Source organism: Haliotis rufescens, unplaced genomic scaffold (genome assembly GCF_023055435.1).
Source record: "Haliotis rufescens isolate VD_foot unplaced genomic scaffold, xgHalRufe1.0.p SCAF_1, whole genome shotgun sequence".
NCBI classification, from domain to species: domain Eukaryota; kingdom Metazoa; phylum Mollusca; class Gastropoda; order Lepetellida; family Haliotidae; genus Haliotis; species Haliotis rufescens.
The window spans coordinates 12,554,082-12,572,293 of record NW_025963779.1 but is presented as its reverse complement, the minus strand read 5'-3'; the positions used below and the strand labels follow the sequence as shown (position 1 = coordinate 12,572,293).

The 18,212-nt window shown below is 40.3% G+C and overlaps 1 protein-coding gene across 2 annotated transcripts in view; it reads right to left on the bottom strand.

Annotated features, from left to right (window-relative positions):
- Positions 1–1,017: 1,017 nt before the first annotated feature.
- The window catches only part of LOC124148031 (adhesion G-protein coupled receptor V1-like), a 32,391-nt gene continuing 15,196 nt past the window's right edge, over positions 1,018–18,212 (bottom strand). The window contains exons 2-7 of one of the 2 annotated variants that reach the window (XM_046518969.2): positions 14,344–14,523; positions 11,320–11,562; positions 9,905–10,006; positions 3,662–3,781; positions 3,199–3,327; positions 1,018–1,111 (exon numbers count right to left, since the gene is read on the bottom strand). In XM_046518969.2, the coding sequence (XP_046374925.1) occupies positions 1,100–1,111; positions 3,199–3,327; positions 3,662–3,781; positions 9,905–10,006; positions 11,320–11,562; positions 14,344–14,520 (783 nt within the window). In that variant the 5' untranslated portion in view covers positions 14,521–14,523 and the 3' untranslated portion in view covers positions 1,018–1,099. Of the gene's footprint in view, positions 3,328–3,661; positions 3,782–9,904; positions 10,007–11,319; positions 11,563–14,343; positions 14,524–18,212 lie in introns of both variants that reach the window. The other variant, XM_046518960.2, reaches the window with a different exon arrangement.

Genomic DNA, 18,212 nt, shown 5'->3' with positions numbered 1-18,212 from the left:
CATCCAATATCCAATAAGTGTTTGTTATTTATTTCATAATGGAACTGAAAGACATGTATTTACATATTTCTCATGATTTGAATTTTATATCCAATAAGTGTTTATTATTTATTTAATTATGTAACTGAAAAACACCTGTCTCCATGCTATTCTCATGATTTTTGTTATTTATTTAATGTTTATATTTTGGCAGATGATGAAAACTTCAACAAATGGAAAACTATTTTCAATTCACCTGGAAGAGTCAGACGACCATCAGTACAAACAAACCTGATCTGACTTTATTACCTGAATGACACAGGACAATATTACAGATTTTGCCTCAAACATATCCGAACTTCAGCCTCCATAACACTGAGCTTTAATAAATTCTAAAAACTCACTAGGATGAATTTCTCTGTCAAGCAGAATTTCTTGGGCATTATCTTCGCTAAGCAAATGTGTCACAGAATGAATTGCTTAAATGTAACAAGTGCCACACCAATGATGTTATCTTGGACTTGGTGTCATTTCAGAAGAAAGAAGATTTTCTTCTGTCATGGATATGTCAAGTAGACAGCTATCTATCTGGTGTTTGGTTGAAAGAACAATCCTTCAGAAAAGATTGAAGGAAATTCACGATCACCTTAGCGCTAAGATCACTTTGAGGAACGGGGCCCTGGACATTAAAAATACAGTCGTCACATTGTCTGCGGCCTGTCCGCCCCCATTGTCGTAGGCGAATAAAGTTAGATGACATCCCAGTTGACAATAGCCCCAAGACGACAGTGCCTTATGTTAAGTTGAACTGTCACCACTGTCAGCAGTAAAACATTCACCCTTGATGTCCGCTTCTAAAGGTAACCAAATCAGAAAGCTTAAGGGTGATTTCAATCAAAGAAGTGAAAATAAGAATAAAAAAAACAGAAAACAAAGACACTCAATGACCTTATTACAGAGAAGATATCTAAATCTCAGAAACAAAGGGAAGATTTGGATTTTAATTGAACTTTTATTTCAATTATTGATTAGGACATTGACCATTCGTAGTTGCAAGAGGAAGCCACCCGATCGTCTCTGGAACTTGCGAAGAAAGAACTTTCCAGACTTCCAGACTTGGTCATGGTCCTTGCTATAAGAGAATGAAGCAATGGAAGAAAACAAGAGGTCTGTCTCAGCAAAGATCATGTTCATCAGTCTCAAAGGACAATAGCATTATTAATATTTTGTATTACTACTAATATGAGCCATGTTGACAATCTCAGAAGTGAAACTAATGAAATTGAGACATTTAATTTGAACCTTTATTGTGTTGTTTGTAAATGAACATGAATCAGTATTTCGCTACACAGTTGATGGTCCTTGTGACATATTTCATATTCTTAATTCGTTTAAGACATCCTCATTTATTACTGTAATATATTGTCATTTGAATATGTCATTGACAGACGTGTACTTTTAGTCTACAATGTGTCAGACTTATTGCTTGAATAGTTTAAGAGAAAATGAAAAAATATACAAATAGGCCATCTGTTCACATTTTCCACAACCACATTTTAAGATTTTGTCATCTTTGGTAGCTTCTAACAGGCTCAAATGTATTATCGGAGACCTGATAAAATAGAGTTAAAATATATAACCAATTATGTGAGGAAAGTGTTTCATATGGCCTGTGCAGTCAGAAATCTTACTTTTATGATGATGTGAAATGGGTCAAACGACAACATTTTCAAGTTTAATTTCCACCATTTTTCAATTTCAGAGTGAGTTAGTGAATATGGTTTTACGCCGTTTTTAGCAATATTCCAGCAATATCACGGCGGGGGACACCAGAAATGGGCTTCACACATTGTACCCATGTCGGGAATCGAACCCGGGTCTTCGGCGTGACGAGCGAACGCTTTAACCACTAGGCTACCCGACCGCCCCTTTTTCAATTTCAGAGCTCAATGTGTCTAATCATATGTAGTCAGATGTGGACAGTAATTCTACAAATGATTTAGAGTGATATATTTTATATTGAAATGCATTTTGTTTGCTTTTGTTAGTCTCTGTTTTGTTATGAATTAATGCTGGACTTGTCCAAATGTAACTAAATTTGTATATGACAATGGATGTTTGATTGACAATATCTCAAGAACTAATAAAGATATCTTCATAATTTTTTGTTTTGTTTTGCTTGTATTGTTTTCCAGTTTAAGTGAAGTCAGTGTGTTGTGTCAAAAAAATTGGCTGCCAGTACCTAATAATAGATTGATTGATGGATGATAACAGATGGATTGATGGATCGATTACAGAAGGTTTGATTGATGGATAACAGATGGATTAATGCATGTTAACAGATGGATTGATGGATGATAACAGATGGATTGATAGATGGGTAACATATGGATTGATAACAGGTGGATTGATAGATAACAGATGGATTGATGATAACAGATGGATTGATGGATGATAACAGATTGGTGGATAGATTACATGATTGATGGATCAATAGAGATGGATTGATGGATGGATAAATGGATGATAACAGATGTATTGATGGATGATAACAGATGGATTGATAACAGGTGGATTGATGGATGATAAAAGATGAATTGATGGATAACAGATGTATTGATGGATGATAACAGATGTATTGATGGATGATAACAGATGGATTGATAACAGGTGGATTGATGGATGATAAAAGATGAATTGATGGATAACAGATGTATTGATGGATGATAACAGATGTATTGATGGATGGATAACATATGTATTGATGGATGGATAACAGATGGATTGATGGATGGATAACAGATGGATTGATGGGTGGATAACAGATGGATTGGTGGATGATAACAGATGGATTGATGGATGATAACAGCTGGATTGGTGGATGGATAACAGATGGATAACAACTGGATTGGTGGATGGATAACAGATGGATTGGTGGATAAGAGATGGATTGATGGAAGATAACAGATAGATTGGTCGATGATAAGAGATGGATTGATGGAAGATAACAGATCGATTGGTGGATGATAGCAGATGGTTTGATGGATAGATAACAGATGGATTGATGGATGGATAACAGATGGATTGATGGATGATAACAGATGGATGGATGATTCATGGTTAACAAAGTGATAGCAACTGGATAACAGCAAGTGAGTGAGTGAGTGACTGAGCAATATTGCACCATATCACATCAGCCTGTATCAACTTGGTACTTACACTGCGGAAGCCAACAGGGGCATCATTAGCCTGTATGATGAAGGTAAATGAGGATCTTGTTTGGTCAATCCTGGCCATGTGAGAGGTATCCACCAAATAAACTGTAAATGTTTCAGCATTTTCAGGTATCTACAGGAAAAAGGAAGATTTCTTTATCTGAGGCTATTCACTGTAAATACGTAACCAATGCAAATTTATCAAAGTGGCTAGACTTACATTCATGAATAGGTAATCTTTGTGATCATACAGCTTCATCTGATCTCAGAGACCACTTTCCGACAACTTCAATTATTGAACATCATGCAACTTGTTAATCCATGCTTGTATGTTCATGTAACAAAAAGTAGATTAATTGCCCTAAATTCACCCGAAACTAAATAGAATAACCTTACACATAGTAATCTCAACTCATTCATTGCTAAATCAAATAATGTCTCTCCCTCTTCAGGTTTAAGGAACTCACATCATCTGCCCTGATCTGAAGCTGAAGGTAGTTTTCTCTTTCGTTTGGCTGAAACCTAACAAATCCGCTGCTTGGTGCGATGTCTTTCCCCACGTCAGCCTCCAAACTGCTTCCGTTGATCTGTAAGGGAGTTAAGTAGTTATCCATATCTACACACACCCCATCCACTCATCCATCAGTTTCTGGAGGCTGTTCCAAGTCTGGACCATTCAACCGAATCTCAATGGTTTGCACAACAAACTGTCAATGACCAAGCCCCTTCCTTATGCCAAGCATATTTCATGACAAGGGGATGATTTAGATTTTCAAATTGTGAAATTCCTCTTCAATATACCATCAGGTCCATTCTGTGGAGTCTACATTCTCAAGTGTTTAATGCTTTAGAGCAAGTACAATGTATTCAAATTTCATGGAAAGACACATTTTGCAAACAGGAAAGCTTTTCAAACAATGTCTCACCATCAAAAGCATGGTAAAGTCATTCCAAACATTACATAGTAGACATTCAGAGGAAGTTTACGAAATAGAACATGTTGGTTGTCTAAATGTAGTTTTCATATCTCCCTACTTAATGGCACTTACTTTTTTTTACCAAAACATGTGTGTGTGGCTGGTGCTACCAGTTGAGCAGGATATGTCTACCCTTTTTGTACATAAACACCTCATTTCATCACCAACTTTCATCACTATTTACCTTTCCGTAAATACTTAGGTACTTAAATACCGTAATCAAGACCGATTATTCTCTTACATTTACATTTTGGATTATGAGTTTTTCAGATTAAAAACGATGTTTTATTGGTCTGTTTTCAGTCATACAAATGGGTATCTCTCGTACCCTCACGTCTAGTCGCACGTTAAAAGGAAGCCAGAAGCTGGAATGTAAACATTAAACTTGTTTCCGGTCCGGTTGCGCACGCACCTCCCTATTACATGTCACAAATCTCGAAGAATAAGCCATCAAGCAGGACTGGACTTGATTACTTCCCAGTGGGGATGGCTTGGTGGGAACGTACGACTGAAAACAGACAAATAAAACATCGTTTTTAATCTGAAAAACCCATGTTTTAGTCTGTTTTCAGTCGTACAAATGGGTAAAATTCGACGGAACACTGGAAGGAGGATCGGGAAAGTTATCAGGAAGTGACCTCTTTCACGTCGAATGTACCAAGTTCCTCACCCCTGTAGTGACAATAGAACATTCGACCAGATGCACGGACGAGACAAGTTGTTTATCGCGAACGCACGGCATGGTTAATTCTCTTCGACACACAACTAATTATCAATGCGACAGGACAACTACACGCGTCAGTTGAACTGCGATCGATGTGTGGTCGACGTATAGTTTAGTTACAGAGCAACTCGCAGTATACAAGGTAACTAAAACAGCATGGTTAATGCTCTTCGACCCACAAGTAACTATCGATGCGACAGGACAACTGCACACGTCAGTTGAATTGCGATCGAAGTGTGGTCGGCGTATAATTTAGTTACAGAACACCTCGCCGTAGACAAGGTAACTAAAAATAGCATGGTTAATGCTCTTCGACACACAACTAATTATCAAGGTAACTAAAAAGTACGAGCAGTACTATAAAGTATGGGAAGACGATGCATACACCGAATAACCATAATAAAAAAAAACTGCACACAACAAAAAAACATAAGAATGCGTACATTCACCAACAGTTTTTATTGTAACCTGGTCGAGCAAAAAGTCCAAAGTGAATAAAGCACAAATTCACTGTCTTTTCGGTGAGATCTGTTGTGCCACCACGAGTGGGCCAAACTGTTTGAGTCCTTCAACATCTTCTGTTGAGATATCTCTGAGATAATGCGAATCAAACACTGAAGTAGATCTCCAAAAGCAGCCCTCCATATAGTAGAGTGCTCTGTGGAGTGCTAATGTTGAAGCTATGGCTCGAACTTCGTGCGGATGAGAGGAGGTGGGAGGTGCGAGTCCTTGCGCCTCGTAAGCTCTGAGAATGACCGCTCAGAGAGAGAATTACGTGTAATCTCTTTCTTTGCATTGGTTGAGAGCGGTATGAACAGCCGTCGAAAAGGTTGTCGTCGCTGTTCAGATCGCTGCAGGTATATACCAAGCGCACGAACTGGGCGCAGGGTGAGATCAGCGTGATCATGAGGGCCCATAATGGCAGACAAGGAAGTAAATGTGGAACATTCTCGAATCTTGGCCAGGAAGTTGATTTTTCGCTACAAAATCCCATCTGAGAGCAAGATGGACGTTACCATGGTTACACTAATCGAACGTAATCCGACCGACGGCAATGGCATGTATTTCCGATACTCTCGCGGCCGTAGCCAGCGAGAGAAGGAAAGCCGTTTTCTGAGACAATAAGTCGAACGCGACCTGATCTAGAGGCTCGTAAGTCTGACAAGACAGGTTGCGCAGAACGACATCGAGGTCCCAGGCCGGCGGTCGGAATTTACGTGACTGATCTTCAACCATGAAGGCACGTAGAATCTTCTGCAACTCCGGTACTTTAGTGAGCTTGTCGCCCGTAGGAGACGGCACCACTGAAGCCAAGGCTGCCAGATAAGTCGAGATCGTCGACCCTTTCAGACGCCGAGATGACTGGAGTGAGTGAGTGAGTGAGTATGGTTTACGACGCTTTTAGCAATATTCCAACAATATCACGGCGGGCTTCACACATTGTACCCATGTCGGGAATCGAACCCGGGTCTTCGGCGTGAGATGACCGGAGATAGGCTATGAACTCCACCACCTGTGGTGGGGTTGCTACTGCCGGGTTGAAGCCATGAGACCTGGCGAAAATGGAGAAAGTGGTCCACTTGTCATCGTTCAGCTTACGAGTCGTAACTCGATGTGCCGACGAGACAAGCGCTGCCGCTTTAGCCGAATACCCTTTCTTCATTAACGAGGTCTTAAGCAAACCCAGGCGTGAAGCTGGAAGATCCTTATCCCCGGATGCAAGTCGTCGGTGTGAGGATGAAGAAGGAGGTCGTCTCGATCTGGCAACGGGAACGGTGGCTGATCGATGATCTGATGAATTTCCGGGAACCACGTACTGGTCGGCCAATAGACGCGACTAAAAGCAGACGTAGGTTGGCCGTTTGACAAACTGTCTCTAGTCTCGATGGTATAAGCACTGTTGGCGGAAACGCGTAAGCGTCTAGACCCTCCCACGATACTGTCGGATGGATCATCCACTCCGTGGGGACGGCCTCGATGGTCTCGACAGGGCGTCGGCTATCACATTCTTGCCCCCCGGGATGTGACGGGCGCGTACGCCCATGTCCAAGTCATCGACGAGGGCGTAGAACCTGAATGTCGACCGAGTCGTACCCTGTTGGTTGATGCAGTGGACGACTGTGGAGTTGTGCGACTGTATAATCAGCCGTTTCGGACGGAGTCTAAGTTTCCAGAACTCGACCGCCTGAATCACTGCTTCCATCTCGAGGCAGTTGATGTGGAGGACCTTTTCTTCTATCGACCACAGCCCGGCCGCTTGGTCGTCCCCGAAGTGCGCTCCCCAGGCATCCAATGACGCGTCTACGAATAGGGGTAGTATGAACGGAGGCTCGCTCATAAAGACGGCTTCGCAAACGTTCGACGGCTGGAGCCACCACTCCAGATGACAACGTAGCTGCGCCGAAAGTGGAACCAGGAGGTTGGGAAACTCCAGGTGGGGGTACAGCAATCTCTGCAGCAGACGAAGTTGAAGACGACATCGGCGAGTCAGGTCTTAGGCTGATAAATCAACAGACCGAGGACTTCCTGCCACTTGTGCACCGACGCCGGGGCATGTAGAAGTCTCGGAACGCTGCTGACAATCTTGTCCAGATTGCCTCCCGTCTGGAAGCGTATTCCGATGTACTGTAGATCCCGAGTTCGTACCAAGTCCGACTTTTGAAGATTGACGATCCACCCGAGTTACCGTAGTAGACTCAGGGTGGTCGCTCACTCTCCTTGAAGGGCTTCTGTGAACTGGTGAGCTTGGAGCCCATCGTCTAGGTAGAAGGCAACCCTGATCGCCTGCCGATGGAGCCATTCGACGACCGTCTTCATGATCCGTGTGAAAATGCACGGGCCCGTAGAAAGTCCAAACGGGACGGCCGCCCACTGATATTGAATACCTTGGTAGTCGAATCCGAGGTACTTCTGGAACTCGGAAGCTATTGGTACATGTAGATACGCTTCCCGAGTTGTTGGAGGTATGTTGCGTTGAACTTTTTGAGATTGAAAATAAGCCGCCTCTTTGTGGAGGTTTTCTTGGGTACAAGAAAGATTGGCGAGTAGTACCCCGGCGATGGTGTCGATGTCCCTAGGCGAAGAACGGCCGCCTTTTCCACCAACGAATCGATAGCCTCCGTCAGCCGATCCGTTGGTGGAGTGTGGACTGTCGGGGATGACGGCAGTGGTGGCGTCGATCTCAGGCGGGGGGCGTAGCCTGTTGTCAAAATGTTCTGAACGTAAGGGTCGTTAAGGAAAGCCCACTAGTGGGCTCAGTGATGAAGTCTCCCCCCTACCGGTAGCACGACTAAAGGTAGTGTCACCGGGGAAGACTGCGACGACGGTGACGTTATCGGTGACGGTGACGGCTCTTTCCCCCTGGGATGGGACGTTGCCATCGTAACGCTGATCGAACGTAATCCGACCGACGTCAATGAACTGTATTTCCGATACATATCGGGACTAGGCGAGGATAACCGAGAGGCTGTCGTCACAATCCATCGTCGACGTCGATTGTGGAGGCGTAGATGAAGGAGCTGGTGTACTGGTTGACGGTCCATGGACCCCCGACGCAGTCGAATCCTTCTTGGTCGACGCCGTCGAGGCGAGGACCGCCGCCGTGATCTGGGCTATCAAAGCCGGGTCGATATGAAAGTGAGACGAGGGCGTCGTTCTGTCATTATCTTCACTACGACGCTGAACTCCCAGAAACTCCCTGCGAGAACGTCGCACGTCCCCGTGGGGACGAGGGCTACGATCTCTAACTGTAGAAGTACTACGATCCCCATCGTAGTTATCGTCCGAATCGGACTCCCGACGACCACGAAGGCGATGAACGCCCTCGTGTCGTTTACTGTCTCTCGACGAGGCACTCGACCTGTCGTCCCGACTTAAACGGGAACGACTTCTGTGTCCACTGTCGTCCCGCACGACGTCCCTATCGTCGTTGGTAGAACGACATACGGACCGACTGGGGACCGTAGTCCCCCATGGTCCTCGTCAGCACCCGGTCCCGTCGTAACTGGGGAGGCTGAGTGACGCTCTCGATCAACCGATTGACGAAGATCAGTCGTGCGGGTAGTATCATCAGCAGGCGAACGGTCAAGTGTCTTGTCGAAAACAGAAGTTGTGAGGCGGGTCTTTATCAACTGATGCCATGGGTGTGGTCGACTAGCCACCCCCAGGGCCTGATGTGGAGGGTGCAGAGTCCAATGATCCACCCGATGACCTTCTCTGCTTGTAGCGCTGGTCAGCAGTCCGCTTCGCCAACGCACGAAGATACAAGTTAAACTTTATAGAAGACAAGTGCTCACATTCTTTACAACGTTTATCCAACGAACACGTTGAAACCCGTCCTTAATGATGCAGGAAGGACAATACTTGTGAGGGTCTAATTTCGACAGTTTTCTTTGATACGAGGCATCAATGCCCGACATGTTGCCATTTGATAATCAAGTCAAACAGTGAAACCCGTGTTGAACACAAACAATGAATTACCAAGGATTACATTCCAGGAGTCTACAGGGAAAACATATTTATTATTACTTTATTAGAACAACAACTGTAGACAAGCGATAAGTACTAGTAGAATACAAACTTGCAGTCTACCGCGAAAGCCTTTTTCGAGCGACCAGCTCAGAGGCGCGCTGAGAGATTTGTGACATGTCATAGGGAGGTGCGTGCGCAACCGGACCGGAAACAAGTTTAATGTTTACATTCCAGCTTCTGGCTCCCTTTTAACGTGCGACTAGACGTGAGGGTATGAGAGATACCCATTTGTACGACTGAAAACAGACTAAAACTATAGATTTTCTTCTCTAATATGATTCAAGAAATATTTGGTTAATCAAAAGCTTTAATCTGTGTATTATTTTCTATTCAAACCAAAGCGATAAAGAAATTATGAGTTGAAATATGAACATTTTATTTCACAAAGTACATGTTTTTGATAAAATTAATTCATAAAACAAGTAATATAGCCTTGACCTGTACTACAGTGTGTGTTATAAGTCAGTATCCCTACTCACCATGTATCTGACCATGATACTCCCAAACAATCCTCTCTGTCGGCCAATCTTTATGTTGATCACCTCCGTGAACGTATTCTCAATCACCCGACGAGGTGATGCCTGAGAGATTGGTGAATGCAAACAAAGGTGATATAATAATCTCTCCAGGATTATGTTGCTGAACAGTGCTAATATGCTTTCTTTACCAACTTCTAACTTTATCTCTGAACATTCACGGTGATAGGCATATGGAGGACATTTCCAAATAGGATGCATCAGTTTCAAAAATGTGTGATGCAATTGCCTATCTTGGCTTGTAGCAAATGTTCCCGTGTTCTTTTCAGGAGAACTATTGACTTGCCTTTCCATGTGTTTGTGACAGATGCCACAGGCGGGGCAGAATATTTACACGTTTTCACAAACACCTGGTGTTATCACTATTTGATAGTGATTCATAAATACATGCTTATAGAATGAACGGAATCATACAATGGACTCAATTTTGGCTTGGAAAAGGATTTGTCCCTTTTATTTACAATTGGGAACATTTGATAACAGCATTATCTCTTGTTAATCAGGAAATTTACTAACTAAAACAGAATCATTGTGAATAACACTACCTGGAACAACAGGGTATTACTGTATGTCTCAAAACAATCCTACACAAGGAATATGCTCCATACCTATAAAACACTACTTAAAGATCTGCATGAACGAGCGCTTGCGTGACTATCAATACTTCTTAAGGTTAATGAATGAGTTATGAGGCAGTTATCAAAAGTAAACACCTCTCTTGAAGAATGTTACAAATCTTATATTTGGGATACCACTTTCTTAGTAAAGTACAGATTCAAATTCTTTTGGGGTTGAGTCCCATCCGGGATTCAAACCTAAACTGTCAGAGACATCTATTCACCAGCACACAAAGTCAGTGATCTAACCAACTCAGCCTACGAGGCTTCCACAAAATGGACGTTTGACAACTGGTAGTCTAGATCACGTACTTTGTTTACCGCTCTGACATGTAGAAATTGGCATGGCTCCAATGGCCGAAAACTATGAACACACAATGCCATTTAGAAAGTGGTCAAATGTAAAAAATGTTATATTTGGGACACCACTTTCTTAGTAAAGTACACATTTTTGTACTTTTTGGGTTAGGTCCCATCCGGGATTCGAACCCAAACTGTCAGAGTGAGGCACCTAATTGGCAACACACAAAGTCAGCGATCTAACCCACTGAGCCACTGAGGCTTCCACAAAATGAAAGCCCGTCATAGTTCATGTACTTTGTGTTCCCCTCTGACAAGTAGAAATTGGCATGGCTCCCAATGCCGAAAGCTATGAACACACAATACCATTTAGAAAGTGGCCAAAATCTTACAAAATCAAAATCATATCTTTTCACGGAATTTGAATAACAAGTGTTTTACCTCAGTGAAGCCAAAGACACCATAAGCATCACCATTGGCCAGAATGGTGACCCGCGTCTGTGAAGGATCGACAGCAATGGCCGCTCTGCCCACAATGGTGATTTGCAGGATGCTAACTTCATCAGGCTCTGGCTCATCATCATCTCTTACTGTGAAGGTCACAGCCACTGTGTCGGAACCAGTTGGGTTGAACCGTGCAACTTGAGTGTCTCCGATAAAATCATCGCTGAGATCACTTTCAATCTACACAAATGAGGAATAGTTAGTACCCTGCAGAGATACATCACTTCTCATTCATAACTGAGTAATACATGCCTATCACATTCTCTTTATTCATAAACATTTTTTTCAAAATGATTTTTAAATAATATTCATAAGTAAATAGGTTCTTAAGTAAACTGAAATCATGTATATCCAACAACAGCTCTTCCAACTCAGGAACATTAAATCAAGAGTGAAGATTATGATACTTGTTTGTTCTATAACATCTGTTGTGTTTATAGTTGAAACCATCAAAGATAAATAATACGACAGATTAAATGACAATTAATAGAAAACAACTTTCACAGACAGAGCTAATGTATTATTGCTGACACATTTTTGATTGAATGATAAATGCTATTCCGTGTCATTGAAAGGGACTTTATTATTTGTTTATTTGGAGAAAAACACCAAAATTCAATGTAATTATGATATTTGCACAGTTGTCAAATCCATTTAAAACCAACTAATCCATTGTAATCAGATCATCATGGCCTGAAAGACAGTGCCTTGTAATTCTGGGAAACAACTTAAACCATGTTTATTAACAGACTTGAAGACTTTGACAAAATACAACTTTTGACATCAGATAAAAATATTCACTGCTGATATCTTCTTTCTGATTCTGATGACAAATGCTGATACATATAGATAAATGGCAAGTTATAATGCTTGTCTTTGACACTGGATTGGTTTCAACATTTCTGTCTAGATTTCATGAATTATGGATGGTTTGGTGCAAACAAATGGGTAAACGAACTATTCATAGGATAAAATATGCTTAAAGGGAATTAACAAATATCAGATACAAACTTACTGGTTTCTTAATCTAAAATATGAAAGGTGAATAAGAAAATTACTCAGAGTTCTAAACTCATAAGTAAAAACTCCTACCACTAAATGCAAACATTTCACGTATCATTATGTATTCAATGGTACTTGTTTTAAAACTGAGGTGTCTCCAGGAACACATAAACCTTACTGGATGACGACTTCATTTTGCCAGACATATTTTATCATGTTTATTTATGTTTATTCAATTTCCTTTCCTCTCCTACTGTTTTGATGGCAGAATGAATCATACGAAACTGGTATGCTAAAATCTAACACTTCATACTTGTATAGTAGAATCTAAAGTCTGAAGTCATCTAAAGATGATGATTTCTAGGTTTTGTTTTACTGAAACTAATGTTACTTATGAATGATATATAGTTACATACATGGAAGCTTGCTTAATAAAGTGGTTGTTTCCATGAGTAGTTCTTCAGTATTCTTCAGAATAATGTTTGCTTACAATGTCAAGTAATGAATATAAAACAATTAATTTGCTACATTGAAATAGAAATGAGAATAGATACAGAGTGTTCAAAATTAAGTGGAAACGTTTTGTCCTTGAGGTTTGCTCCGATAGTATATTATATGGGGATCATCTGAACCATTAACTTTCAACAATAGCATACGACCAGAACCCTGGCCTTGCATGCTTACTTTCAAACACTGGGTATATTTATTCATATTATTTGCAGAGCTCCCCTTCAGAATGTTTCTTTTTATACTTTTGGGGTTTAAAAAATCATCATATTGATGAGACTTTATTTTTCACTATTATTTAGTATTGTACATTTAATGTCAAAGACAATCCATTACTCCGGTCAGTTTGCTGTTGCTTTGTCATAATGGCAAAGAGTACAAAGCACATTAAAGTACCATAACATACATGTATGCGTGACATGAACTGAGCTACAGTGTTTGAAAAGGATCACAACAAGATTTGTCGGTTAATATATACATTAGTTGGTACTTTGTACAAAATGGCCGTCTTTCTGGGGTACCATTTGCAGACATTATCATTATCCGAAAATGATGCAGTAATCATCGATAAGGCAAAGAAACTTTGTCTATTTTTGTCGTTGTATTTTAATGATACAGTTAAGCTCGAGTTTGAAATATCATTACCTACTAATATCAAACATTATTCTTCCATTACTGCTGCCAAGCAATAGAACATATCTATGAAATCATAAAGCAAGCATGAAAGTTTCAGGTCTTGCACTATTTTCAAACATCTAGGGTAAGTTCATCCAATCAAAGGAGAGTCTAATTAACATTGTGTTAGAAGCATCAAATGTATTATTGACGGTACACTTTTGTCATAAAACTGTGTTTGCTATTTACATGATAAAGGGATTGTGTTATATGGCTATTATCTTGACACTGTGATTTCTCTAATGTTGCAAATGCTTTAACTGCGTCGTATATGTACACTTAAACGTCCTTGACATTTAAAGTTCTGGACTTGTAAGGGAAATGTCAGTCCTTGTCATTTCCGTCAGAATCAGACTCAATTTAAAAAAAAAGAAGAATTTCCTTTTTCATGCGGAAATTGATTGTATGAAATATCAACATGCATGTATGGTATGATCTGCACTATATAAAATCCAACTGTGGTCCATAAAGTTCCATGTCTTCCTCTACAAACAACTGGTTTCTAATATATCTCTTTGCAATGATCAACATGATAATTAAGGTATCATAATTTCAGGAACAAGCTATTTCATTATTCTTTTAACAAACACAATAGCAAATAGCTTAAGATATTTTTGTTAATATTCCATCATGACCAAACTCTATGTTAAGTCATTTTTCGAAAGGTTATTGATAATAGTGATGATGATGATGATGATGATGATGATGATGATGATGATGATGATGATGATGTTAACATTATGATGATAATGAGATCAAAAATGAAAGGATACTTACTGCAACAGTAACAACCAACTCAGAACTTATGGATCCAGTTCTTTGCAACCGCAGGTCAAACTGATCACCCTCCTTCACAATGAGGTTTGTATCCAAGAACCGGACTGTTGCTTGCCCCGTCACCGTGAACACAAACAGGGCCATGAATATGACCAGTTGACGAATGAAAGACATCATCCTCTAAAAAAGAACATCAACTTTCTTATAATGAAACACTGATGTGGGCAGTGCTTGAAAAAACAATATGGACTTTCATGAAGTCACTCGACTCTTGGGAACTAGACTCTGCTTATGACACAAGCCCAGATAACTACCGGTAGATATTTTCATTGTCTCCCTCAGATTTCTTTCTCTCATCGTAGTGCAAAGACAATCGTAGCTCCCATACTTTAACATACACTTACGACAGTGCCGTAGTGCTACGACCACTCTGTGGAATGGAACCTTGGTGATTAATTGCTAGTGATCATATCAACCAACATTGAACGTGTTATAAACATGTTAATCATGCATGTCCAATTAACCACAGTAACTCCTGTTGCTTTTAGTCCACTTCACGCCTGCGTATTTATGCAATCATATGACACAGCATTTGTAAGGAAAACATTACAATCACTCAGGCTGGATAAGTTGACACTTTCTGTTGAGTCGTACCGTATTCGACGTAATAAGCGCCCCGCTCTAATAAGCGCCCACGGCGATATTTGCTGATATATTGGCTAGTGAACAATCCCAATTAGCACTCCTTCCGATTGATCAATGTACACAAGATTTTTTTATTCGCGTATAATACACACTCGTGTGTTATATGCACCCTTAATTGTGGGCAATTAAATCCTGGAATAATATATCTGTTGTAAATAAACATTTCAGGCTGTCAGCATAAACCACAAAATGTATCTTTCAACTCTATCTTTTCTTTTTTTCACCAACATATTATGCTAATAAGAGCACCCTATTACTAATTTTGAGAGACCCTGGGCGCTTATTATGTTGAATACAGTAAGTAAATGTGGAAAGGAATGCGACCGATTGACATGTTGCCCCCAAATACTTTTATATATTTCATTGACCAACAAGTCTCTTATGGGGTAAATATATAAACAACAATGTTTTGCCCAACGGCCCTCAAGGTTTAAGAAACACCCATGTCACTAAATTTAAGGTCCTTATCAAAAAGTATTCATCGAGTAAACATTGTTTTCATACTCTACATAGAATCTACACCTTATTTTACACAAAAAAGTAACATATGCAAACTGCTGTGAAAAAGAAAATGTACACTCATGTTTGAAGGTGGCTAAAAATTAAATATACGGAATATATATCTATTTCATGAGGCCTCAAATTGTAAAAAAGATACTTGCAAATGCCATTTCTATAGAATTAAATGATAGAGACAGGTGTACTTCTGTTATATAAAAGTATTCTTCTATCAATTTTTCAGAACATTACAGGGTCATGGGTGACCAAGTTGTCTTAGGCGCCTCAGGTTGCTGTGCAGAGTTGTGTTCCTTGGGCACGCCAGAACCCTGTGATTGTGGGTTATGTTTCTATGTTTGTCAGCATCATACTTGTGCTTGTAGGTTTCAACAAAGTGGTAAATATCTAAGACGTACATCTTTTCAGGCTTTCCTCCCACATCACACCATTTCCTGACACACCATGATATAACAGTTCAAAGAGGCATTAAACACAAATCACTCACTCACTCAGAACATCTCGATATCGTCGTTTAAAAGATTTTTTATGGTTGTGAAATATGTCCTTTCATGTCGTGAAATAGTTTCTTCAAAGTTGTGAAATACTTTCTTTAAGATGTTTTTTTTAGTTTAGAAAGATTCCTGGAACAATGTTTGACTATGTTAATATATTTCAACCATTTGTTAGACTGCTTTAGAATCTGGACGGCACTAATGCAGGCATATGCAGTTTCATACCATAAAACATGACACTGTGTAAATCAACAGATGTGTTTTATGGTGTACATCATATCTGACAGCTTTTCAAAATCATACAAAACACTGCATTGCACAGTCCGATAGGTCACAACAAAAACATGCTGCTGTTTTGAAACTGATATATGGAAACATTTTAGAAGAAAACCAAACTGTCAACAAGCGGAGTCCTTGGTTTGACTGTTGAATAGTCTTGGTTTGTTGGAACCATATATTGTTTGGTTTCACAGAAGTGGCAAATATTTTCAACACACCTCGAATTTCCTTCAATATTAAGGCCACGCTCTGTGATATGACTGAAATACGATTCAAATGATGTTAAACTGAAGTCACTCACTTGTCGGAATCACTGAATTAAAAGCTACAAAACCCTTTTTCATATATCTCTACTAAAAGCAGAGTCCATTGTATAGTGTTGATTATATCACCAGCAGGTGTTCATTCATCACTATCAAAGAGTGATGATACCAGGTGAGAGTGATGATACCCAAGACCTGCATCACCTCAGTCTTTCCTACCGTGGCTGGCATGCTGTGATGTCAGTGAAACACTGGAAATCTTTCACTCATTTTCACCTTAGTCTGTATATACATTTTAACATTTCACCATTTTCAAGGTGTTGATTCCCAAGGAAAACCTTGAGAATATAAACATGGGCTATAATTCAGGGTATTCAAGTATAGCCATGACACAAGCATGTGGGACTTCTTGTCTCCCAAATCTAGTTACTCTACATCAGTAAAGGGCCAGAAACGTGTTCTGGGTCCACTTGCACAAAGTAATCTTAGCGCTAAGATGATTGTAACAGCCATACCTTAACATAGGCTTACAATAGACATAGCGCTAAGATCGCTTTGTGCAAGTGGGCCCTGGATTAGTATGTAACTCAAGGTATCTTCCCCTGCAATTCAGATTCAATGTGGCAGGAATACATTGCAGGGTTCAGCATTAGACAACAAACAAACAGTTCCTTTTTTATGATACATCTTGTGTGAGGGCAGGTACAACCGGTAAGCAGGACTTGCTTATTCTTTTCACAAACACCAAGTGTCATCACCGGTTCACATACTTTTGATTACTTTGCTTCTTATGCCCAATGGTATCTGTTTCGTCAGATAATCAATTCTCGGGCATTGACGTTTCATATTTATAAATTGTAGCAGTAATATCCAAGCCTGATTTCCAAAAGATACAGGATATTATGAAACAAGTCAACATGGTCAAGTTCAGCTTGATTCATGGTGCAATGGTTGCAGGGGTTATATTTACATCACTTGCGATGATGGAGAATAGGGTTGGGATGACATTTACTACCCGGGTACCCATCACCCTATTACCCGACCCTACCCGGGTACCCGTTGTAGATATTTAGAGATAGGTACAAACTGTCCGATTTGGAAAAGTTTGACCGTATCCCTGGCAAAATGTATTAAGATACATGTGTAAAACGATCTGGTTATGCATACACTGACGTTTACTGCATGGAGTTTTATCTTTATTCAAACAAATAAAAGTCAGAAGGAATGGGTGCACTGTCAGGAAGAAATAGGAACATTATCGCCTTGTATTGTAACCATAGAGTTTTAGATAATTTTTGTCATTAAACAATATATCACGTGACTAATCACGGGTCCAGGTAGTCCTGTGGGTACCCGAGTCCTACTCAGGACCCACCCGACCCGAGTACCCGAGTTACCCGTACCAGCCCTAATGAACATGGCATGATGTCCCTTGACCAAGGCAAGTCTGTATCATGTGAATCTAGCACTTGTTCAGGTATTCTAACTGCTGCTGACAGATACTCTTACTTCTTGGCCTGAATGTTACATGACTTCAGATACTTGTTTCTGCACATTCTGTTTGACTGGTCAAACTATAATCTTGTATCATCGTATTCTTGGCTACAAATGG